General features: G+C 39.5%; 1 protein-coding gene across 2 annotated transcripts in view; it reads left to right on the top strand.

Annotated features, from left to right (window-relative positions):
* The window catches only part of LMNB1 (lamin B1), a 53,075-nt gene extending 30,164 nt beyond the window's left edge, over positions 1-22,911 (top strand). For both annotated transcript variants that reach the window (XM_043912214.1, XM_043912216.1), the window contains 7 exons: positions 1,059-1,184; positions 6,667-6,887; positions 7,923-8,148; positions 9,674-9,778; positions 13,925-14,044; positions 19,117-19,224; positions 22,101-22,911. In XM_043912214.1, coding sequence (XP_043768149.1) covers positions 1,059-1,184; positions 6,667-6,887; positions 7,923-8,148; positions 9,674-9,778; positions 13,925-14,044; positions 19,117-19,224; positions 22,101-22,142 — 948 coding nt within the window. In that variant the 3' untranslated portion in view covers positions 22,143-22,911. The remainder of the gene's footprint in view (positions 1-1,058; positions 1,185-6,666; positions 6,888-7,922; positions 8,149-9,673; positions 9,779-13,924; positions 14,045-19,116; positions 19,225-22,100) is intronic.
* The last annotated feature ends 222 nt before the right edge of the window (positions 22,912-23,133 follow it).

Raw genomic sequence — 23,133 nt, 5'->3', positions numbered from 1 at the left:
TCTGACTACCTGTCATCATTGTACATAGATTGTGACCACCACACTTTGGGCTGTTTTGAACAAAGGCCAAATGGACAGTCTCTGATATTTCTTCCTCAGTCACTAACTATTCATTTAAAAAAGACTATAGAAACTTCTCTCCTGTATTAGGAGACCATGCAAAACTTTATTAAGTCATTACAGGCTTTCATAGTAAATGATTTTACCCTGATGTGTTAAATGTTACATGATTTGATTAAAAAGTTGTTAGTGGAAGACTTAGAAAATAAGTCATAGAGGTGTTGAAAATAATTTCCATTGCATGGCCTCAAATTGGTCACATTGCTTTTAATCCACTTTATGAAATAGTAATTGGCTGATGAGAGGGTGATCTTGTAATTGCTACATTTAGTTGTTCAGCCCTTCCTTAGTGCTGGCGCTGTGCTGGGCACTGAAGAAGCTGAACTAAGGATGGGTCGGTCACATAGACTCTGGCCTCAGAGGGAGTCAGGGAAGAGACATATGGAAGACATACCTGAAGACAGGCAGGACAAAATGCTGTGGGTATTTGGGGGAATGGGCCATTGTTTCTACCAGAGGAGCGTTTTTTTTGCTTCTGAAAGGAAGTATTTCTGTTTGGTTTGCAATAATCTCTTAATTAGTACTTTCTGTTTATTGTTTTATATTCTGTATCAGATTTGGTGGGTTAGGGATATGTGATGCTTGTTTCCTATAAACACTACCATGGCTAAATTGCCTCTGTTCAGTCTCCTTATTAGCAGCATTGTCTGAGACATTAGACATATAATAGATGAAATAACGAAGCACTAAATTTCGGGTAAACCCACGTATATCAGCATTGTTAAGCTCCCATATTGGAAACTGAGCTGAAAAAGCAGAAAAACTTTTAAGGTAATTCATACCACCTCAGCGAACTTCATGATGCTTTTCCTGTTTCATCAGCTAGTTACTGACAGGGCTTAGGGTTGAAATGAAATATCTTGAGATGATTCATGCTTCCTCATTTGTTTGTTCTAATTCACTAGCTAAGACTGACCGTGGTTTGCTTCTTTTCTTAGCTTGAAAATGCCAGACTGTCATCAGAGATGAATACTTCTACTGTCAATAGTGCCAGAGAAGAACTGATGGAAAGTCGTATGAGAATTGAGAGCCTCTCGTCTCAGCTTTCTAATCTACAGAAAGAGGTAAATAAGCTTCAGAGTTGTGCTGGAAGGTCACCTCCACCACGGTAGTCGGCCGGCTTGGCTCTTCCTGAAATCACTCTTCAGAGAGGATAGTATTTTCTTGAATTCTGGCTTCACAGTGCCCCCCAGAGTTTTTTTTCTATTTCTCACTGCATAAGCATCCTCCGGGCAGAGACTGTTGTTCCTAACCTGATTACCTGGAGCTAAGGGGATTGCCTTTGAGGGAACGACCTGCCGGCTTATTCTCTGGACGCACCCCAGGACCCTGGTGTTCTGCCCCAGCCAGCAGTCCAGTCTCCACACAGTGCTCTTCCCAACGTACCTGTTTTCATCACGTTTAGAAACTTATGCAGAAAAACCTGCGGAAGTTCTTTGTGGGTGGTAAATGCTTTGTGTTTCTAGACAAACTCCCTTGGTACTTAGAATACTCAGTAGTTAGTATCTTGGGAAGTAGCATTAGTTTGCATCTTGGCTAAGAATTTAGCGATTGATTCATTCATCGGCATACCTAACTGTCTTATGACTGTTGCTGGTTGTGTTGATGGGTGCCTGTCAGTACGTGATGGGGCACTCTAGGTGCTGCATAAGCAGGTGTGGACACCGCCTGGAATCTGGTTTTTGGTTCAAGGGTGATGCCAGTATGCATGCAAAGTACATGTATAACCATGTAAGTGTGTGGGATATGTTGATAATCTACTGCTCACCTTAGTGACTTAGGCAATAACTTCAGCTCTGTTTTCCTTAAGGGGGGAAGTTTTGTTGTTTTAAATTTTTCATATAAGAGTAAACTTTTTTATTCTTGATTAAATAAGCTTTCTTCTTTTTTAATATTTTGTTTTTAGTAGTATCCTTTTCTGATTATAAAACTGAAGACATTTATTGTAGGAATTTAGAAGACACCTTATTGTGTAAAACGAGGTGATGTAAAAAGAACTTGATTAAAACAGAAGTTTTTACTTTGCCGTTATCACATGTACTTCATTACTCACAGCATAAAGTTAAAGAGCTGGAAGGACAAGGGCCTTTGAGTTCATTCAGTCTGACCACAGACCTGGGTGAGTTTAATGACCAGCCCAGAAACTGTAAGCTGACAAATGGGTTTCTTTCACTGTTCCCAGTTTTTCTCTTTATACCTTACTCTCTTCAAAGATTTTAAGAATTTAACAATATTTTTTCCATTGCCTTATTTAATAGGTACCTTTCCAAATATAGTCCTGTCTGATTTTACTCTGAGTTGACATTTACTACTTTTCTCCATTTAATAAATGATATTCTGGTTATTCCGTCTCCCTCAGTTTTACATTTCCCTATCTTTTAGGAGGTGGGGGCAGGGGCTGGTGCTTAATGCACTTGATTATGCTGGGCGTGGATGTTCTACAGGTGAGGTGAATAGCACTTGCCTGTGGTTAAATGGCAGTAGGCTCTGACACTTGTGGCTGTGTCCTCTGACTCAGCTTCAGGGCTCTTTCCCTGTTTGCCTGTTAGTGATGTCAGCAAGTTTTTTGGTTAACTTCAGGTTCAGTTCAGTTTAGTTTAGTCATGTCTGACTCTTTGTAACTCCATGGACTGTAGCACACCAGGCTTCCCTGTCCATCACCAACTCCTGGATCTTGCTCAAACTCATGTCCATTGAGTCAGTGATGCCATCCAACCATCTTATCCTCTGTCGTCCCCTTCTCCTCCCGCCTTCAATCTTCCCCAGCATCAGGGTCTTCTCCAGTGAGTCAGTTCTTCGCATCAGGTGGCTAACTTTGCATCAGGTTAGCAGCTCTTACACAGTGTTAGGCAGGGCCCTCGGTGTTTTGAAGAGCTCCTTCCTTAGGAAATAGGAGAGAAGTACCTGCTTCAGCCAGATAGTTTTAAATTTCTCTGTTGGGGGTGGAGAGTGATCCTTTCCAGTATCAAATTTTATGATGAATAATATATCTTGAGGGATATCTTCTTTTGATGAATTTTAGCCTTAGATCATTAAAAAGACATCTCTAAATTTTTGTTTCAGAGTATTTGTTGTGGAGTCACTGATTTCATCATGCTGCATGTTAGGCCATAGTTTCCTCTCTGGTTATGTGACCCATAACCAATGCAGTAGTTCTTTAGTTTTACTTACAATTGATATAGCCTTTAAAATGCTGACTTAGAAAATATTTTTATGTAATGTAGCAGGAGTATTATGTTTTGTAATTAGGCATTTCATATATTGCTTACAGCTTTTCTTTCGTTTCTATCTATATTTTTGACTTTGGCTAAATTAACGAATTGGTCAGGGTCTGTTTGAATTGCAGAAGAGTTTAGTGGCGCATTGAAAGCACCTCTATTTTTTGTTTTTCTAACACCCAAATTCTGGAAACTTCTGGGAGAGCTAGATTATAATAAACTGGTACAATTATGTACTTTAAAACAAAGAGAACCCTACGCCATTAGAAATAAGTAATACAGTTTTATAGTTTTGAGGCAGAATCTTACAGATAGTCTAGTTGGACCTCTCTGTTTTCCTAATGGTACCAGTTTAGTGAGGTGTGTTATTTAATGGCAGAATCAGGAAGAAAGATCTAGATCTATCTCTCGTGTTGCAGTCTTTGTATTTCACTATGAAGCAGGTGTAGTGCAGCTATTTAAACTACATTTAAATATTTCTATTTAAAAATACAAAGTGATTCAGAGTAATTTTAAAGCTTATTTATACCTAGATTTTGATTTTTCCTTCTTACAGAACCCTGTAACATCTAAGGTGTACAAATAGGCTACATTTTGGCCTTTACAGATCGAGGCTAAAAGTTTTCTCTGAGTCTTGGGTGATTTATGTCTCTTCAGATTAGACATTGTCGCCCGTCTGTCTCTCCCACCTGATAAATAAAAATAAAGAGATTGATTGAAGAGGAGACATTTTACTTACTTATTTTTAGGCTGCGCTGCATGAGAGATCTTTGTTCCCTGACCCAGGATTGAACCTGTGCCCACTGCAGTGGAAGCACAGAGTCCTAACCATTGAAGTGCCAGGAAGTTCCCAAAGAACATACATTTTACACTTAACTGTTTTTTATTTTGGAGGAAAGAAAATATAAGAACCCTGAGAAAGGGAAAAAATGGATTTCTCAGTTTATAGCCTGTTTTTTTTTTTTTTTTTCAAATACAGTTAAATGCATGTTCTCTGAGGCAGGATTTTGTTTAGCATCCCCCTTGAGATGAATGCTTGCTTCTGACATAGAATGTCTCTGGATTTTAATTAATTCGCTGGTTGATTATTTTTTAAGTAACATTTTTATTTTGGCATAACTGTAAATTTGTAGGAAAGTTGGAAAGCTGGTACACACAACTCCCTTAGCTCCTCCCCCAGCTTTCCTTTTTCGTTAGCATCTTAGATGGCTGTGGTTCATTTGTCAAAACTGAGACACTGCCATTGGTACATTATTGTCAACTAGACTCTACACTATTTGGATTTTACCAGATTTTCTGTTACTGTTCTTTTTCTGTTTTAGGATACCACAGATCTCCGTAGTCTCCTCTGGTCGTGACAGTTTTTCAGACTTTCTTTGTTTTTCATGACCTTGACAGTCTTAAGAAGAGCTGGCCAGGTATCCTGTAGGCTGTCTCCCAATCTTAAGTTTATCTGGTGCTTTTCTTATGATTAGCCTGGAGATATGGATTTTAAGTGCCCTTCTTGTTACATCATATCAGGGATTATGTGACATGCACACAATATCATTGATGGTGATAACCTTCATCATTGGCTAAGACACTGTTTGCCAGGTTTCCCAACTGTAAGTTACTATTTTTGTGTTTCCCTACTATGTTTTTAGGAAGCAAGTCACTGAATCCAGCCTGCTGTCAAGGATAAAGAGCAGGAATTATGCGTCACATTCTGAAGAGAGTCTTTACCTTTATTAAATGGAATGCTTTTGTAAAGATTCACCTCTTCTTCCCCTATTTGTGTACTTATTTATTCATTCATTGGTTTCTGTCAGTATGGACTCACGGAAATCTTTTTATAATTTGGACTATGTTTGGACACTAGATTACTTTATTGGCTCAGATTGTTCCAGCGTTGGCTTTGAGGAGTTTTGTCAGATTGGCTAACATGTTCCCCCGTTTTTGGAGCACTTCTTTTTTTTATGGTTCTGTGATACACTCCAGGCTCATCGTGTATTTTCCCTATCTCAGCACTGGTACCAGTTATTTCTTCAGGGAGCTCTGGTTCTTTTTACTGGAGAGTGGTATCTAGAAAGTAAGTTCTGTGGGCCATGGGTATGCTCCTTGGTGTTGGGGTGTCATTGTTTCTAAGTCTGCTTGTGGGCAGAACTAGGTAAATGTGTATATGCTAACCCATGTTTACATGCTTATCTGTAATTGTGTCTCTGTCCACTTGTATTTATATTAAGGTAACCAAGCGTTTACACAGATGTCTGGGACTCTGGCCCTGTACCCCTGGGTTCACTTTGGACTTTCTTCCTTGCTTACCTATAACTTCTGTCTCTCAGAGTAAAAAGCCTGGTTTCTACCATCTCGTTTCCTTATTTGTCCAGCCTCAGTATACATGTAAAACAGTTTCAAATTATTTAGCCTATACCCCTGTGTGAAATAAATTCACTAGCTAGAGTGTAATGTTTCTGCTCAGAATAGAGATCCTTTTTATCTTCAGCCTTCCAGATTTCACTTTCGCACAGTTTGTGCCCTTTCCCTCCTGCTTTGATGCATAGGTACTTGGAATTTAAGGGCCTAAGCTCTACATCAGTGTTTTGGAGTTGATTACCTTGGTCATTTTCTGAGGTTAGGGGGATGAATTCTGTTTTGGAGACATACAGATGAGTGATTACCTGGTGAATGACAAGGTTTCTAAGATGAACCTTCTTGTGTAGGAGGTGTGGTTTTTCATTTTTTTTTTAAATACCAAATATGAGGTTTCCATGTTTACAATAATATTGACAGACTACACTATATCATATGGTGTTTGCATGCTGGTGGAGCGTGGGATAGCACACCATTTCTGAAGTGGTAACTAGAATCCCTTTTGTTAAGTTTCTGAATTGTTCCAGCAGTTCCCCATAAGATACTCGGTTTCTTTTGTCAATGAGTTTTCTTTTAATTCTTTGTTTTCGTTACTTTATACTTTTGAGCTAAATGGTTTGTAGGGGAGCCAGACTTTTTTTTTTACTAAAACCACAGCTTAAAATTTTGTTTCATTTGGTCAAAGAAAAATTATATGTATATTTATGACACATTTGATGAATGTCTTTTCCTAGCCTTTTTATAAGACAAAACTTTCCGTCTTTTCCTAGCCTTTTTATAAGACAAAACTTTCCTAAGAGTTGTATTTTGTATTGGAGGAATTTTGTTTTTTAATTTCTTAAAGTAAAAATGTTCTTGAATTCTGGTGTTAAGAGATTGGATTTGTTCCAGGTCAGGAAATGTTTTAAAATAGCTGTGCTAGTGTTGTGCTAATGTTGGAATGTTCCTAGAAAGTAAATGTGTTCCTTTGAATCTTCAGTCTAGAGCATGTTTGGAGAGGATTCAAGAGTTGGAGGACTTGCTTGCTAAAGAAAGAGACAACTCTCGCCGCATGCTGTCTGACAAAGAGAGAGAGATGGCGGAAATACGTGATCAGATGCAGCAACAGTTGAACGATTATGAACAACTTCTTGATGTCAAGTTAGCCCTGGACATGGAAATCAGTGCTTATAGGAAACTCCTAGAAGGTGAAGAAGAGAGGTATGTAACTTGCTTGTCACCCTGGCTCGTAGTCTACTTTTGCCCCCACCCTTTCTATTTAAAGAAAAGTAAATAGGATTTTTTTTTTTTTAACAATTAGGATGACTAAATGTTTTCTCATTTTTTTTTAATACCTAGGTGTAGAGGTAGGTAATAATAGATCATACTTCTACATCAACAACAGAAGATGTATAAGCAGTCTTAGTATTATTACTTTTAAATGCTGAACTGTGAAAGGATACCATTTCTCCTTTGGGATTTTAAATGTTTTGATAATTTAATATGCTGCAAAATGACTTCCAGGTGGCTCCGTGGTGAAGAATCCCACTGCCATTGTAGGAGCTGTAGAAGATGTGGGTTCGACTCCTGGGTTGGGAGGATCCCCTGGAGTAGGAAATGGCAACCCACTCCAGTATTCTTGCCTGGGAAGTCTCATGGACAAAGGATCTTGGTGGGCTACAGTCCGTGGGGTCGCAGAGAGTCGGACACGACTGAGCACGCACACAGGCATGCTGCAAAATACCAGATTTGCTGAAAGAGACTGTATACTTTTCAAATCTGGTTAGTGTATAAATCCTTTTAGACCTTTTCTGAGAAGAAAGTTCCAAAGGGAAAGTATCTCACTTAGAATAAAAAGACATTTAATTTCAATATTGCATACATTGTGATTGTAATTTTGTAAACAGAAAATACAGGTTTGAAAAAATTAAGGAAAGTATACTAAAGGTAACAGTGGTTGTGGTAGGGTGATGGTAGATGAGTGGTTCACCCCAACCTCTCACCACCCCCTCTCCCCGTTTTCCAAACTTCCTGCATTACGGTTGTGGTCTTTTCTTAGCTAAAACATTCAGATAATAATTTTTACAAAGAGTGTTGATAGTGGGCATTGTAGCACAAGTCAGTTTCTTCTTGTTAAGATGTACGTTGGCTTTGTCTAACAGATCGTCATTAGTGTTGTGCTTTAGTGATGCATGTGCATTAAGTAGGAAGAGCACACGTGTCTCATAACTGGAGTGTTTTATTTCTCCTGTGTAGATTGAAGCTCTCGCCAAGCCCTTCTTCCCGCGTGACAGTGTCGCGCGCCTCCTCGAGTCGCAGCGTGCGCACCACCAGGGGGAAGCGGAAGCGGGTGGACGTGGAGGAATCCGAGGCCAGCAGCAGTGTCAGCATCTCTCACTCTGCCTCAGCCACTGGGAATGTCTGCATTGAAGAGATAGATGTTGATGGAAAATTTATCCGCTTGAAGAACACTTCGGAACAGGTGAGAACACAGACCCCTGTCTGCCCAGGGAGACTTTGCTGATTGGGGGTGTGTCTTGCAATTGTAATAACTCCTCAGCCTTTATTTGGATTCAGTCGTCTTCATGAAATAAAAGAGTTTCCCTCTCCTTTTTAACCCAAATTCATGAAGTGTAGCATAAACTTGAATAGGAAAAGGAAGAGGGATGGTGCACTTAGTGTTTTAAAAATTTTATTCGTTAGCTCTTCTTTAGAGAGCTAGGGATTTTTTTCACACCCGGTCATTTTGTCACTGTGGCCGTCCTAAGGATGAATTATTAATATTCCCTGTCCTAGCCAGAATTGTGAAGAAGATAGATTATGTAGATATTCTTTCACAGCTGTTAGCTTTATGAAAGGAAGGAAATATGAGCCCAGACTCTGACATATGTTAGGAGTGTTTTTCTCTCTAAATAAAGGAATGAACACTGTTGATTTAATATACACTAGGAATAATATGAAGCCCAATCTTGAAATTATTTAAAAGTAAACATAAAATATTCATAGCAGGGAATCCTGAACTTTCGAGCTAGGGCTGTGAAGGGTTGTCAGATGATGCCAGAGGCAGGTCTGGGGTGTACAGTGGAATGGATCTCACTTTCAGAAGCACGTTCAGGATTTGTAAAATGTCTGTAAAATCACTTCTCCTCAAAGCTATTAAAACTGTCTTGTGTGTGGATGAATAAATACTTTGGATGGGCAAAGGTGCTTTAGTGGTTCTGATACAAAACAGCACAGGCCGTAAGCCCTCTTAGTCACGACTTTGGAAACTGAAGGACGGAGGCGCTCCACTGTAGCAGTTTGGCTGTTACAGGAGTCATTGCCGCCCTTTTTGGAGCTGTTCTGGAGCTGGCTGTCAGCCTTGTTTATTCCTGTCTTTAAGTAGGAGATGGATATAAATAAATTAGTGCAGCTAATTGCTTTAATACCCTGAACTGCTCCTTAGGAGTCAGGCAGCTCTGGGCAGGCTGTGGGTTAGCATTGACAGCCAGCGCTTGGGGCTGGCTTATTATGTCAAAAACCCTTTTTGAGCCTCTTATGCTTTAAGGTAAGTGTTAAATATGGGCACAACTGGTACAGATGTGGAAGAAAAAGGGTGTATTTTCTTCCATCTCTTTCCAGGCTTTTTGTGTCTGTATTTTAAAACCTTACAATGGTCAAAAATTCGATGTGTGAACTGGTAGTTATTAAGCTAGATGATGTTGTAAATTTAAATTATGCACCTAATCTAGCATTGAATATGACCATTTAGTTTGGTTTACATCTCTTTTCTTCCAATTTTGCCCTCTTTAAGATCATGCACCTTAATAAGATTGCAGCATTGTCAAAGTTTCTGTTTTGCTGAATGACAAAACCATGTTTTCTTTTTATAGTAGGGAAAATAGGAACCATGGGAAGACAGTCATAAAGTTGTCTTAGTTTAACTGCCTAGGGATTGATTTATTTGATTATTCCGTAACTTTTCGTATATTTGAAGTGACCTTGAGTTTTTTTTTTTTTTTCAATAGGACCAACCAATGGGAGGCTGGGAGATGATCAGAAAAATTGGAGACACATCAGTCAGTTACAAATATACCTCAAGATACGTGCTGAAGGCAGGCCAGACTGTTACAGTAAGTTAATTTAGTTATCGTTTAATTTCATCGTCTTAACCAATAACTAAAGTAATTGAAACCATTTTGGCTTAAAGAGACACATTTTAGAAATGGGCATTAAAACGTTTTTGACATTATTAGGGAATTACAAGTGCTACCAAAGATTTAAAAACTTCTGTGTTTTTGAGATGGTAATTGACTGTTAAAAGTGAAAGACTTGGCCTCTGAAATATTTTTATCTACTCCAGTAGATATTAACAGCTGATTCCCCCCACCCCTCCCTGCTTGTCTCCCCACAAAAGGAAAACAAAACAAACAAAAGCAGCTGCCTCTTGAGTGTTAGCTGGTATGGTAGCCCAGTGTAACGCAGGAGATACTGCTTGGCATAAAGAACCGTTAGGAGGTGATCTGTTAATGCTGAGGTATGGCTTAAAACAGCAGTCTTTAGCCTCAGGTGAGGATCAGTATCATCTGGATAGTGTTTTGGTGTCTAGACTCTACCTCACTCTTCGTTACCATCTCTGAGGTTGGGCTAGGGACTTGTTTTAACAAAAAGGCTCCAAGATTATTAGTGCAGATGGTGACTGCAGCCATGAAATTAAAAGATGCTTGCTCCTTGGAAGAATAGCTATGTCAAACCTAGACAGTGTATTAAAAAGCAGAGACATCACTTTGCCCACAAAGGTCTGTATAGTCAAAGCTATGGTTTTTCCATTGTCATGTATGGATGTGAGAGTTGGATCACAAAGAAGGCTGAACGCTGAGGAATTGATGCTTTCAAACTGTGGTGCTGGAGAAGATTCTTGAGAGTCCCTTGGAGACTCCAAGGAGATCAAACCAGTCAATCCCAAAGGAAATCAACCCTGAATATTCATTGGAAGATCTGGTGCTGAAGCTGAAGCTCCAATACTTTGGCCACCTGATGTGAAGAGTGGACTCATTGGAAAAGACTGATGCTGGGAAAGATTGAGGGCAGGAGGAGAAGGGGGCAACAGAGGATGAGATGGTTGGATGGCATCACTGACTCAGTGGACATGAGTTTGAGCAAACTCCAGGAGATAGTGAAGGACAGGAAGCTTGGCATGCTGCAGTTCATGGGGTCACAAAGAGTTGGACACCACTTAGCAACTGAACACAGCTAGGTGATAGGTACTGTTGTAAAGTATCATTCTCTAAACATAATATTTTAGCAAGATTAGCGTGGTTTTTCAGATATCTGAGCTGTCAAGATTTAGAGGGAGATGGGCTTCATGCCGTTCTGACTGTTGGTGCTTTGTGGTTGTGTTCTGAAGTTTCACATATGTAATCATTACTAAGTATTACTGACTCATTTTTTAGAGAAATATTCTCCATTGAGCAAACACACAATTCCTTTGTTTTTACTCAGCAAGTAGATTTAGCAAACAAAATATGTTAAGTTTGATACAGATTTTAAAGAAGTCACTGTTTTCATGTGTAAAGAATGTTGAAGTGGCTGTCCTTTTATCAATTCTTTTTTAAAAATATTAAACAAATGTTTAATATTTTATGATTGATACAAACCTTACTTAGTGTTGAATATCAAAGCCTCAACTAGGTTAGAACTTCTCTTTTTAAAAATGTTTTCATAGAACTTGCCACCACATTATGAAAATATCAGATGCTAATTTTGTAATAATTAGTGAAAATGGGAACATACCCTAACCACACTGTCTTTTCATCTCTTTTGTGATTATTGTAGTGAGAGAAAATTGCTCGGCCTGTTGTGTGTCATGTGGAAGCTGCATAATGTAGTGGAAAGAATCTGACATTTTAATTCAGAATTTTCAGATTTGAGTGTGCTTTTTATCTCTTTAAAGTAGTATAAAACCCTTAGGCCAGTCATCTGCTTTTTCCACTGAATGTAGTTCCTCAGTGACTCAATTGATATATATATATATTCTATGGATCTAGGGGAGAAATCAGTTTTCACATAAAAAAGTAATACTTGTTTTTTTCATTTGTTAACTGGCATTAAATGTGTTAAGAAGCTCTGTGGAACATGGTAGTGATAAGTGATCTTCCAATAGCAAAGATCAGTTTAAAACTAGATCAGAAATAAGGGAACTACATATGTAATTTAAAATTTTCATGTAGCCACATTTAAAACAAGGGAAAAAGAAAGGTGATATTAATTTTAGAACTATCTTTTATTTAACTCAGTATATCTAAAATATTATCATTTCAACAATTTATTATATCATGATCAATAGAAAAAATTACTAGCTATTTTACTTTTTTTTTTTTCACTAAATCTTTATACTTAGAGATATACTTACTGGCCACGTTTCAAGTGCTCACAAGTTTCCTATGACTACCATGTTGAACAGTACAGCTCTAGGACATATTAGTTTTAGGTTAAATTACCCAGTAAGGTTACTGACGTGTTACAGTTATTATTAACACTAAATCAAGTGTATGATTCCATATGGAATAGTGAAAAGTATAGCTTGAGGTTAGATTAATATTCCACAAAACCTAAAGGTCAGCCTGGATCCAGTTCTTTTTTTCAATTTTATCCTAGTAAATGCTCTCTGCCCTTTTCCATTTATATAGCTGATGGAAGATTTGGAAGCTTCAAGGGAGCACCTTAAGAGGAAAGGGGTTTCTCCTAATTAGTAATTGATAAAGTTTTCTCCCCATTTAGAAAGATACCAGCTTATACCATCTCCAGTCTTCATTTTGCCATTGTATGGCCCTTTATGTTCCTAAACGATTTATAGAGTACTAAACTTTGCTCTCTGTCTTCATGTGGTCTTCTGAAAAGATCAGGACTGGTCGTAGTGTCCCTTCGTAGAGGACATAGAGGTTTGCAGAGGTGTAGTGTTATGCTCACGGTAAAGAATTCGCCTGCAGTGCAGGAGACATAGAAGACCCGGGTTCGATCCCTGGGTTGGAAAGATCCCCTGGAGAAGGAAATGGCTACCCACTCCAGTATTCTTGCCTGGAGAACCCCATGGACAGAGGAGCCTGGCAGGCTACAGTCCATGGGGTCGCAAGGAGTCAGACATGATTGAGGGACTATCACATCACATATCACACACATATGCCCATGATTCAAACCCAGGTTTTCTAACTTTCAAGTTTTCTCTATTCTACCAATACTCTTCTGCCAGTAAATACATTAAAATGTTGCAGAATTTCCCTACTTAGGAAAAGGGAAATATTTCTTTTTGTTTTGTCTGTTTCAATAGCAGTCATATTTTCCACCCTAATGAATGATTTTCTGTTTCCTGACTTCTTTTTGGAATTCAATCTCAGACGCTCTGGAGTATTATGACACTGTCTCTAGTTGGGTACATACCACTTTCCATTACAGTATTGTAGATAGGCTGTCTGCTGCAGAGGTTTTGAGAGAAGTTAGTCATTTCCTCAGTTCCTGCTGTAGGCAGCTAGAGGATCCCACTGGAGGAGGGCAGAAGGCTCTATATGGAAGGATGGCTCATAAAACCCATAGAATAATAGAGTGCTGGCAGTGAGAGCCTATATTCATTGAGTCAGCCATCTCCTCTTTGTCAGTTCAGTTCAGTTCAGTTGCTCAGTCGTGTCTGACTCTTTGCAAGCCCATGAACTGCAACACGCCAGGCCTCCCTGTCCATCACCAGCTCCCAGAGTCCACCCAAACCCATGTCCATTGAGTCGGTGATGCCATCCAACCATCTCATCCTCTGTCGTCCCCTTTTCCTCCTGCCCTCAATCTTTCCCAGCATCGGGGTCTTTTCAAATGAGTCAGCTCTTCGCATCAGGTGGCCAAAGTATTGGAGTTTCAGCTTCAACTCCTCTTCGTGGGCCATCGTTTTCCTTCACAGTAGTCCCATGTGTTAACAGTACCGTTTCTGTCCCACTAGAGGGTAAAAGTCAGGTAGTTTGCTCAAGGTGAACTGACATGTTAGGAGAGCTAGGATATGAATCTAGTCCTTGTAGCTGCATTTTTACTTATTAGATGGGGAAGCTGAGGTCTGGATAAGCTCTGTAGCTCTTGGAAACATAACTGGTTAATATAGCAAGGCTGAAGCTAAACCATAGTCCTGGAAATTCTAGAATCACTCCTCTTACGAGATGTTACAAAGTCTCATCATTATGTTATTGGCACGTTTGCGAGCAGGGCTGTGTGGAGACTGATTTGATTTCCTGTCTCTTTTCCAGATCTGGGCTGCAAATGCCGGTGTCACAGCCAGCCCTCCCACCGACCTCATCTGGAAGAACCAGAACTCTTGGGGCACTGGCGAAGATGTGAAGGTTATATTGAAAAATTCTCAGGGAGAAGTACGTATCAGTTCCACCAAAGTGCCTTTTTTTTTTTTTAAATTGAAGTGTAGTTGGTTTATAGTGTTGTGTTAATTACTGCTCTACAGCAAAGTTATTCAGTTACACAAATACGTATATTTTGTAAAAATATTCTTTTCCATTATAGTTTATCATAGGCTATTGAATGTATTATTTCTCTGTGCTATTGTAAAGTAGGGCCTTGCTTATCCATTCAGTATGTAAGAGCATACTTCTGCTAACCCCACCTCCCTGCCCATCCCTCCCCAACCCCCTCCGCCTTGGCAACCGCAAGCCAGTTCTCTGTGTCCCCACTGCGGCGTCAGTTTCGTTTGAGAGTTTATCGTGCAAGTGTGATTTCTTTTCAAGAATGAAATCAAATGTGAAGTAACTGATTGCTTAAATCAGACCAAGGCTGCTGAGTCGGTGAAAGTAAAGCTAACCGCAGGTTTTAGATTTTAGGAATGAAATAGGAGTTTGTCGTAGTTTTGATTGTTAGCGCAGATTCCAGAATTCAGTCTGTGTTCAGTTTCTGTCTCCACCGCTCAGTGGTCTTTTGACTTTAGGTGAGTTCCTTCAGTTCTCTTAGTTTTATCATTTTAGAGTGAAGATGGTAATAACAAAGTAATTACTATAAATGAGATGATAGTTGAAGAATAATATAAATGAGACAGTCCTTGGGAAGTGCTCAGAACAGTATCTGGCCTCTGGTAAATGCTTATATTATTAACCTTGTTACTAGCTTTCAGCATGCTTGTGAAACTGAGTTTAAAGATTGAGGAGTGTACCTTTGCTTGATGTGTATGTTTTCAACCTATCAGTGGTAGAATTCTTGTCAAAGAATCTAACCTACCCCTACTGTCACATAAAGACACCGCCAGGTCCCCCCAGCCACACACACACTAGGAGATGAAAGTGTCTGCCGAGGAAGGCGTGGCTACAGGTCAGGAGTCCTCCCCTGCCCCCAGAGTGCCAGGCTTCTTGCCTTCTCATTAGGTTGTCTCGTCTCACTAGAGTAATAAGACACCAGGGACAGGGACCTGTTCTGAGTTTTCCTGGCACATATTCAGTAAGAATTTACTAGATAAAATTTTAGGAAACTCAAACATAGACCTTCACTTAAGTACAGAGAAATAAAATTGTTAACTGCATTCATGATGGGTTCTGAGGTGTTTGCATATGAGGCGCCTTGTGCCCAGCCATCTTCCCACCCATCCCTCACTGTAAACATCTGCTGGTGCTTAGACTGCTTTTCATATGGAACTCACTGTCTGCTGAAGGAAGAATGCCCTTGATCTCAGACTGAGGCTGAAAATGAAAGGGCATCTGGTTTTTTTTACTGTAGACCTCAGTACAGTTCACCTCCAAATACCTCCAAGGTTCTCAGGGTTGGAGGGTGTTTAAAAGTGCCTTCAGTAATTGACAAACTGCAAGGAACCGAATCTTTCTCCTCTCAGCGTGGAGCCCTGCAGACTTCTTGCCTTCAGCACTTCGGAACTCTTCCTGGCTGTCACTGGTGCTGCTGCCCGAGTGCTGAAATTACTGCAGCTCCTAAATTGGTAGTTTCTCCAACGTCTGAAACTGGCAGAATACGTGTGTTTTTCAAAATGTTACGAGTGGCGATTCACACAGATTGAAAAGTGCTGTTATAAGGGGCCATGGTAGATGAAATAGGTTTTTATGAGCCATGGAAGCTAGTCCCATCTTTTTTGTGTGTGAAAACATGTTCCAACTTAGAAACGATCTTATAGGAAGATAATTTGGAATGCAGGAGGTTTAAAAGCCCACAAAATAGGTTCAAAGAAAAGTGAACAAAGTAGATACCATGACATGGGATATGTCTCGAGCTAGTGTTACTGATGATGTATCAATATAGCTGACTGAAGCTTAGGTTTCCCTTCATAATTCAAACCACTGAATCTTAGATTGTTGAGTTGATTTGTTTGCCTTTTCTTTTGACAAACTTGTCTTCTGCTTGCTAGACTGTGTAAAGTGACTTCTGTCAGAAATGAGGAAAGTATTATGAATACGGTTCTTATTTCTGTGATTGTCAGACAAATACTTTTGGCACTTATCTATTTCATTCTGTAAGGCCATGTTCATTAGTAGGTTCCAGACTGTATTTATCATAATTCATAATGACCACCTGTAAAGACCATTTTTCTATAAGATTGTAGGTAACTGACTTATTGAGTCAACTTAATTTTTCAAGGCATGTTTTCTTGCTGAGGCATTGGAGACATCAGGAAACCCAATTAAACTGGCTTTCAAGTAATGGGGATATGTGAGCTCACAATACCAACAATCCAGGGAGAGTGGCCTTGATCCATTGGCTCACCCAGCGTCCCCAGGGATCTTTCTGCCGTCTCTTGCCTGGGATCTTTCTGCAGTCTGTTTCCTGAGTGTCTCCCTCATGGATGCAAGATAGCTGCTGGCTGGAGGTGCCATCATTCCAGATTGACTTCTTGTGGGCAGGAGCTGGTGCCCAGGCGGGTCCTCGTCTGGGCTTCACTCTTGTTTCACCAGCCTGGGTCACGTGCCCATCTCTTAGCTAGTTTCTGGAGTTGGGAGGACAGAATTTGAGCTTGAGCCCTCCTCCACCTCCACGGCTAGATCACACTCCTTGTGATGCACACGTCACATCTCCATGTGAGAGAGGGTACCGAGGTAAACTGTGCGTTCTTAATGAGAAATGAGTGGGGTGGAATGCTGGTGGGTTAAAAGCAGTAAGTGGCACTACAGAAAACATGGATTTTTTTTTTTTTAATGAGGAAAATAAAGTAATCTCTTTGTACCTTTAAAATATAGGCGTCCCTGAAACTTTTCCATGTAGATACTACTTGTGTGTCCTGAGACACCATAGTTTAACAGTCAGCTCCTTCATGAATAAAAACCATCTTGATTTGTGGTCGCGGATTTCTGTGGTGTAAATACTCACTGGTAATTTCAGGCTACCCACATGTCATGACTGAGTGCAGAGTTGGAGAGACAGCGTGTGAGCTTGCACTGCTGGGTAGATGGTGAACCTTTATGTACCCAGGGCTTTACCTGCACAGACCCATGTCATGTTGATACAGAGACCATCTGTGTGTGCCTTTCAGATCACTGATACGGTTAGCTGTCCTTCTAAGAGGAAGTTTTTTGGTAAAGACATTTATCTTTAGTACCTTTTTGGGCCTAAACCTCCCAACAAGTTTTGATTCTGAATTTGTTTTACTATTTTTTGATTTAAGTCTGTAGACATTTAGCTCACTTATATTCCATACAGGCTTTCTGCATTAGATTAATTGGTTTTTAAATGTTGTCAAATGAAAAGTGCTTAACAGCAGGCTTAAATTAAAGGCAGTTATGCTGAAGTAATTCATAATTAATGAAGTTGGGCAAATTGCTCTTTTCTAAGCTTCTCATTTGAGGCTCATAGTCTGGTGTTTTATCACAAGCTCTAAGAGCCAGTGTTCCCATATGGGATGTGTACATTGTCATGAGCTGCTAGAAGCTGAAATGTGAGAATTCTGTAACACTTTTTTTTTAACCATCTTTTTTAAAAAAAGCCTTCCTTCTTTCCTTCCAACTGTGCTCGGTCTTCACTGCTGTGCGTGGGTTTTTTCTGGTTGCGGCTAGCAAGGGCTCCTCTAGTTGTGGCGCATGGGCTTCTCGTTGCAGGGGCTCCTCTGCTGCAGAGCAAGGATTCTGTGGGGGTGGTGCATGGGCTTAGTTGCCCCAAAGCCTGTGGGATCTTCCCAGACCAGGGACTGAACTTGTGTCCCTTGCACTGGCAGGCAGATTCTCAACTGACGGACAACCAGGAAGTCTGAGAATTCTGTAACTGGTTTTGTTTGACTTTTCTTTTCTTACTTTAAGATGGCTTGAGGGACGCTAGATACTCTGAAAACTTTTTGAAAGTCTTTTTTCTGTTTTGTGTGCCACCATACTTCAGTGGATATCTTAGTTCAAGAGCTGTAATTTATCCAAGGATTCACATGCTTTTTTGTTAGTACTAATTTGGTTTAAGCAATCTGACTCAGACTGATCTCACAGAATTGAAGTTTCTGGCTAATTGAGACTCAAAATGGTCCATCTTCTTTGGCCATGCAGCAAAAATCAAGTCTAAACAAAACATTACTGTGCTACCTCAACTTCATTTATAAGATATATCCATGGATATACTTTAAATTGAAGTTTCATGTCTCTGACACTGTTCTCTGATTTTCTTCCTTTGCCAGTTTAAACTAGCTGGTCCATGTTTAAGTTTCAGATAAGCTTTTACTCACGTGATTTTAGCATCTTCATCTGAAGTTACCTTTCTTGAGTGAGCTTAAGACACAGTACAGAGTAAAATTAGAAGCTCTGTAGCACTCTAGGACACATAACTTCATCAGGTTAGCCTTGTGCTTGAACAAAAACACTGCTGCATTTGTGCAAGTCAGCATTCTCTACAGGAAAGTCATCTGTGTTTGCTCCTACTTTCTGTTACACCCGTGAATGACAAATCAGTTTTTTTGTGCAGAGTACATTGGGACTTCACTAGCATGTTATGAATAAATACTGTTCCTGTGTCTTGATTCCATTTCTTTTAAGAGGAACTAGTTGCTGAAGGGATGAAAGCTTGTCCTTTTCAGTCTCAGGATGTCTTCTTGCTACCAGGATCCCTGAGAGCACAGCAGTTGGCCTCTTACTTCCCTTTTATTCAGCATTTTTTTAGTACCCTCTCTTTGCCAGGAGCCATGATCTTTAAGCAGAATTCCTGTTGAGTATTATGAAGAATTTAGTGTGCCAAATCATTTATAGAATTCTTAGTAACAGAATGGGATGAAAAGCAGTGGAAACTTCTCAGTGGGTATTTCAAATTGGATCCCAGTAGCTTCCCTGCAAGGAATATTGAAGATCTAAGAACTGCTATTAATTATGCAAAAATTCCTGTTTAGTAGTTGAAGCTACTGATGAACCACTTAAAAAAAAAGTCCCTGATGTAGGAATGCAGTTTCTTAAATTTATGCAAAGAAGGGATGTCCTCCCACAGACTTTGTGGTTTTAAGTATAGTGTTTTAACTTAAAATCAAACTCTTGTTTAGGAGGTTGCTCAGAGAAGTACAGTCTTCAAAACAACCATACCTGAAGAGGAAGAGGAGGAGGAAGAAGCAGCCGAAGTGGCTGTTGAGGAGGAACTTTTCCACCAGCAGGTATTACTTCAATATCATTCTTTTTAAATTTTATTAACATAGTTACATGAAGACCAAAAACCAATAATGGGGCTTGATTTTTTTTTCCCTCCTATTACTTGATGAACCAAATCAGTGATCTACCAAGTGGGGTTTGTTTTTCCTGAGGGGATATTCAAGATAACAGTACGTTTGAGTACTGGAAGAAAATGTTAGCACTTCTTTTTAAAAAATTATTCCTCATATTGAATTTCAGTTTTGTCTTTTGTTTTATAATGTATGTAATATAGTGGGACATGTATGCCATGTAAGTATATATGGATTGGAATGCATGCTCAGAATTATTTATTGAAGGGTTCTTTGAGTTTAGATGACTAAGAGTAGGTATTTACATATAAACTTTAAAAAAAGAGTAATATTCAATTTCAATGTAAAGCAAACATTCTTGCTGTCTTAAGTTTTTAATCATTTAATTGCAAGCTAGATTTTAGTTGATGCTTAGACTTTTGAAAGCCCTTGAAATAAAGGAACTCCAAATTTGATTTTAATTAATTAAATTGGAATTACTAATAAGTAATAAGCCTTCAGTTTATATTCTCAAGCTGTTCAAGTCTGATCACTAATCAGAATTCCTACCCTTATCCTTATAAGACTTCATCACCATGTCTCTAGATTTATAAATCTGTTCATTTGCCTTAATTAGCCCCAGTCCTGCTCCAGATAAACATCCTCTTATGTATACAGCCTCCAGAGTCAGGAGTTAGGAGCTCACTCTCTAGAGTGAGAACCACTTGAGGTAGGCTACGGTAGGGTGGATTTTTGGCCTGGATACTTCCTCATACATTTTGGAGGAATATTTAACACATTATTGCCCTGGGGGTCTGGAGGTTGTAGAAACTAAGGCATGTAGTATTAATACATCTCTGGTGAGTAATGCGTTAAGAACAGGTATTTTATACGTGGCTTAAACAAGAAACAGACACAAGATCCATTTCCTGCTCTTATGGGAAACATTATAATGACTGGTAGTAGAATAATATAAGAGACTAGGGGTTCAGAGCTTGAGTTACAGCAGGTCAAATGCTGAAGAAGGCTGTTTAAGCCACCAGAACAGTTGAGAAGATCTCTGAAAAATAGGTTCTGTCCAGTATTTTGAAGGATAGGCAGTTATTTGAGTATTAAAAGTCAGACAGTGGTGTTCTGGGCTTCCCTGGTGGCTCAGAAGGTAAAGAATCTACCCCAAAATGTAGGAGATCTGGGTTCGATCCCTGGTTCGGGAAACTCTTCTGGAGAAGGGAATGGCAACCTATCCCAGTATTCTTGCCTGGAGAATTCCGTGGACAGAGGAGCCTGATGAGCTACAGTCGATGGGGTCAGAAAGAGTCAGACACGACCGAGTAACTAACACACATACACAGTGGTGTTCTATCGGTGTTTAGATTGTCTGTTGTTGCTACATTAAGAAACCACCTTAAAACTCAGTGGGTGAAAACAGTGATTTCTTATTTCCTATGACTGGGCTTAACTGCGCGTTTTTTTGATTCACACAATGGAGAGTGAAGTCAGTCATGCAGTTGCATTCAGCTGGAAGCTTGGCTGGGGCTGGAATGCTCTCCATGTCTCTTTCCATGCGGTTTCTCATCATTTGGTGATTTAACCCAGCCTTCTTTACAACATGGCAGCTGGTTCCCAAGAGAGTAAAAACAGAGAGCACTAGATTTCTTAAAAGCCCATGTTCTCTTAGTCAAAGTAAATCATAGGCCAGCTCTAATTCTGGAGGGGGTGGGGGCGGTAAATCCCGGGTATCTCATAATAGGAAGAACGGCAGTGAATTTATGAGGACTTTTAATTCATCACAGGGGATATGTCAGGACTTAAGCACCAGGTATAGCTGTCCATCCAGCCAGATTTATTGTAGGTTGTGTGTGCGTGAGAGAGAAATGAAGTGGGAAAGTTGGTGTTAAATTGACATAGTTAGGAATGCCTAAGGAAGTAGCTTATGCATACTTTGGAGCAAAGGAGAATTTGAGACAGTATCAGAGGGATGACTCTAGAAGGGAGACTGCAGACACACTGAGGGACTGTACAAATAGAGATTCATTAGAGCATAGTGACTGAACTTGAGGGCAAGAAGGAAAAAGAAATGAAAGATGTGCAAGGTTTCTTAGATTCTTTCATCAGAAGAAATAATGATATTGAGGTTCAAAAAAAGGAAGATGGAAGGACAGACCAGCTGTTTTGACTTCACATTAGAGAAAGAGTCCAGTGGCCTCTTGAGTTGGTTTGAAGTCTTTTTGTTTGACCTTCAAGAAACCAGTTTCAGTTTAGTCAAGTGGTGAGTCGTAGTCACGTTGTGAGATTTTAAGGAATTAGTGAGTGAGAAAGAAATGGGTAGATGGAGCCATTTTGACTTCTCATTTGAAGAGAATCCAGTGCAGATGCTTCAAGATGTGAAAGCTGAGGATCCAGCCAGCCATATTCTCTCATGTTCAGAAATCCTGTCCACTGATCTCGTTTACTAAATGACAAAAGGATGTTACTGAACAGTGGTTTTCAGCTTCAGCTGCATATTAAAATTACTTAGAGAACTTTAAAATGACTTATAAATAGATCCTTTTCCCCAGGTAAGTGAGAAATTCTCATTTGATCTAGAGGCCTAGATCAGCTTTTTAAAAAGTTGCTCAGGCACTGTCCATGCAGCTAGAGTTGAGAGTCAGTGTTCTGGAGTTTGTTGCAGTGTCCTGGGGGCAGTCCGTGAGAGAAGGTTAGAAAGGGTGAGAAGTAATAAAGGTCCATTTGAAGGTAAGTGATAATGAGTTTGTAGTATCTCTGCCTTATTTTAAAATACTGTGATCCATTGTCTTCGCACTAAGGTTTCTTTCTGTTTTCCTCATCAGGGAGCCCCAAGAGGTTCCAACAGAAGCTGTGCAATTATGTAAGCTTCTCAAGTCAGCCGTCTTCCTCAGAATAAAGAAGTATGGTAATCCTTACCTACATGCAGTGCAGAGCCTTCTCAGAAGCACAGAATATTTTTATATTCCTTTATGTGAATTTTTAAGCTGCGAATCTGATGGCCTTAATTTCCTTTTTTGACACTGAAAGTTTTGTAAAAGAAATCATATCCATACACTTTGTTGCAAGATGTGAATTATTGACACTGAACTAACTGTACTGTTTGGAAAGGGTCCCTCAAATTTTTTGACATTTTTTTGTATGTGTATTTTTTTTTTTTTTTTAAAGTTCTTAGGAGGCGGAGGGGGAGGGTAAATAAACCACTGTGTGTCTGGGTTTAATTTGAAGATTGCTCCATCTAGATTAGCAATCTGCTCTTGATTATCCTCTGCTATATATAACGGTGCTGTGAGGGAGGGGAAAGGCATTTTTCAATATATCGAACTTTTGTACTGAATTTTTTTGTAATAAACAATCAAGGCTACAAAAATTTTTTTTAACTAGAAAAGAGAAATTTTGTAAGAAGGCAGTATAACCTAATCATCATGTAAGCACTCTGGATGAAGGATTCCACAAAACTTTGTTTTATGGTTACTTCTTCTCTTAGATTCTTAATTCGCAAGGGGAATGGGGGGAGGGGGAGGAGAGGGAAGGGAAGGGTTTCTCCTAAAACGCATTAGTTGTGTTTTTTAAGATAGTGTAACTTGCTTAAATTTCTTACGTGACATTAACAATAAAAGGCTGTTTTAATATTAACCTGTTGTCTGTTTTAACTTTAAAAACATTTTGAGGGGAGAAAATTATTGTCTCAGTTGTACTTTTGATAAAAATAATTTGGCTCCTTGTTTGAACTAGGTTTTTCTTTAAGGCTCTGACAATGGGAAGATAAACACACAGACTCTTTTGGGGTCTCCCCTATTTTCAGTACCCTGCTGTCATTAATAATAGCACTTATAATAAAAGCAATAATAATAGCTA

This window comes from Cervus elaphus, chromosome 9, assembly GCF_910594005.1.
Source record: "Cervus elaphus chromosome 9, mCerEla1.1, whole genome shotgun sequence".
NCBI classification, from domain to species: domain Eukaryota; kingdom Metazoa; phylum Chordata; class Mammalia; order Artiodactyla; family Cervidae; genus Cervus; species Cervus elaphus.
This window is presented reverse-complemented; position numbering and strand designations above follow the sequence as displayed.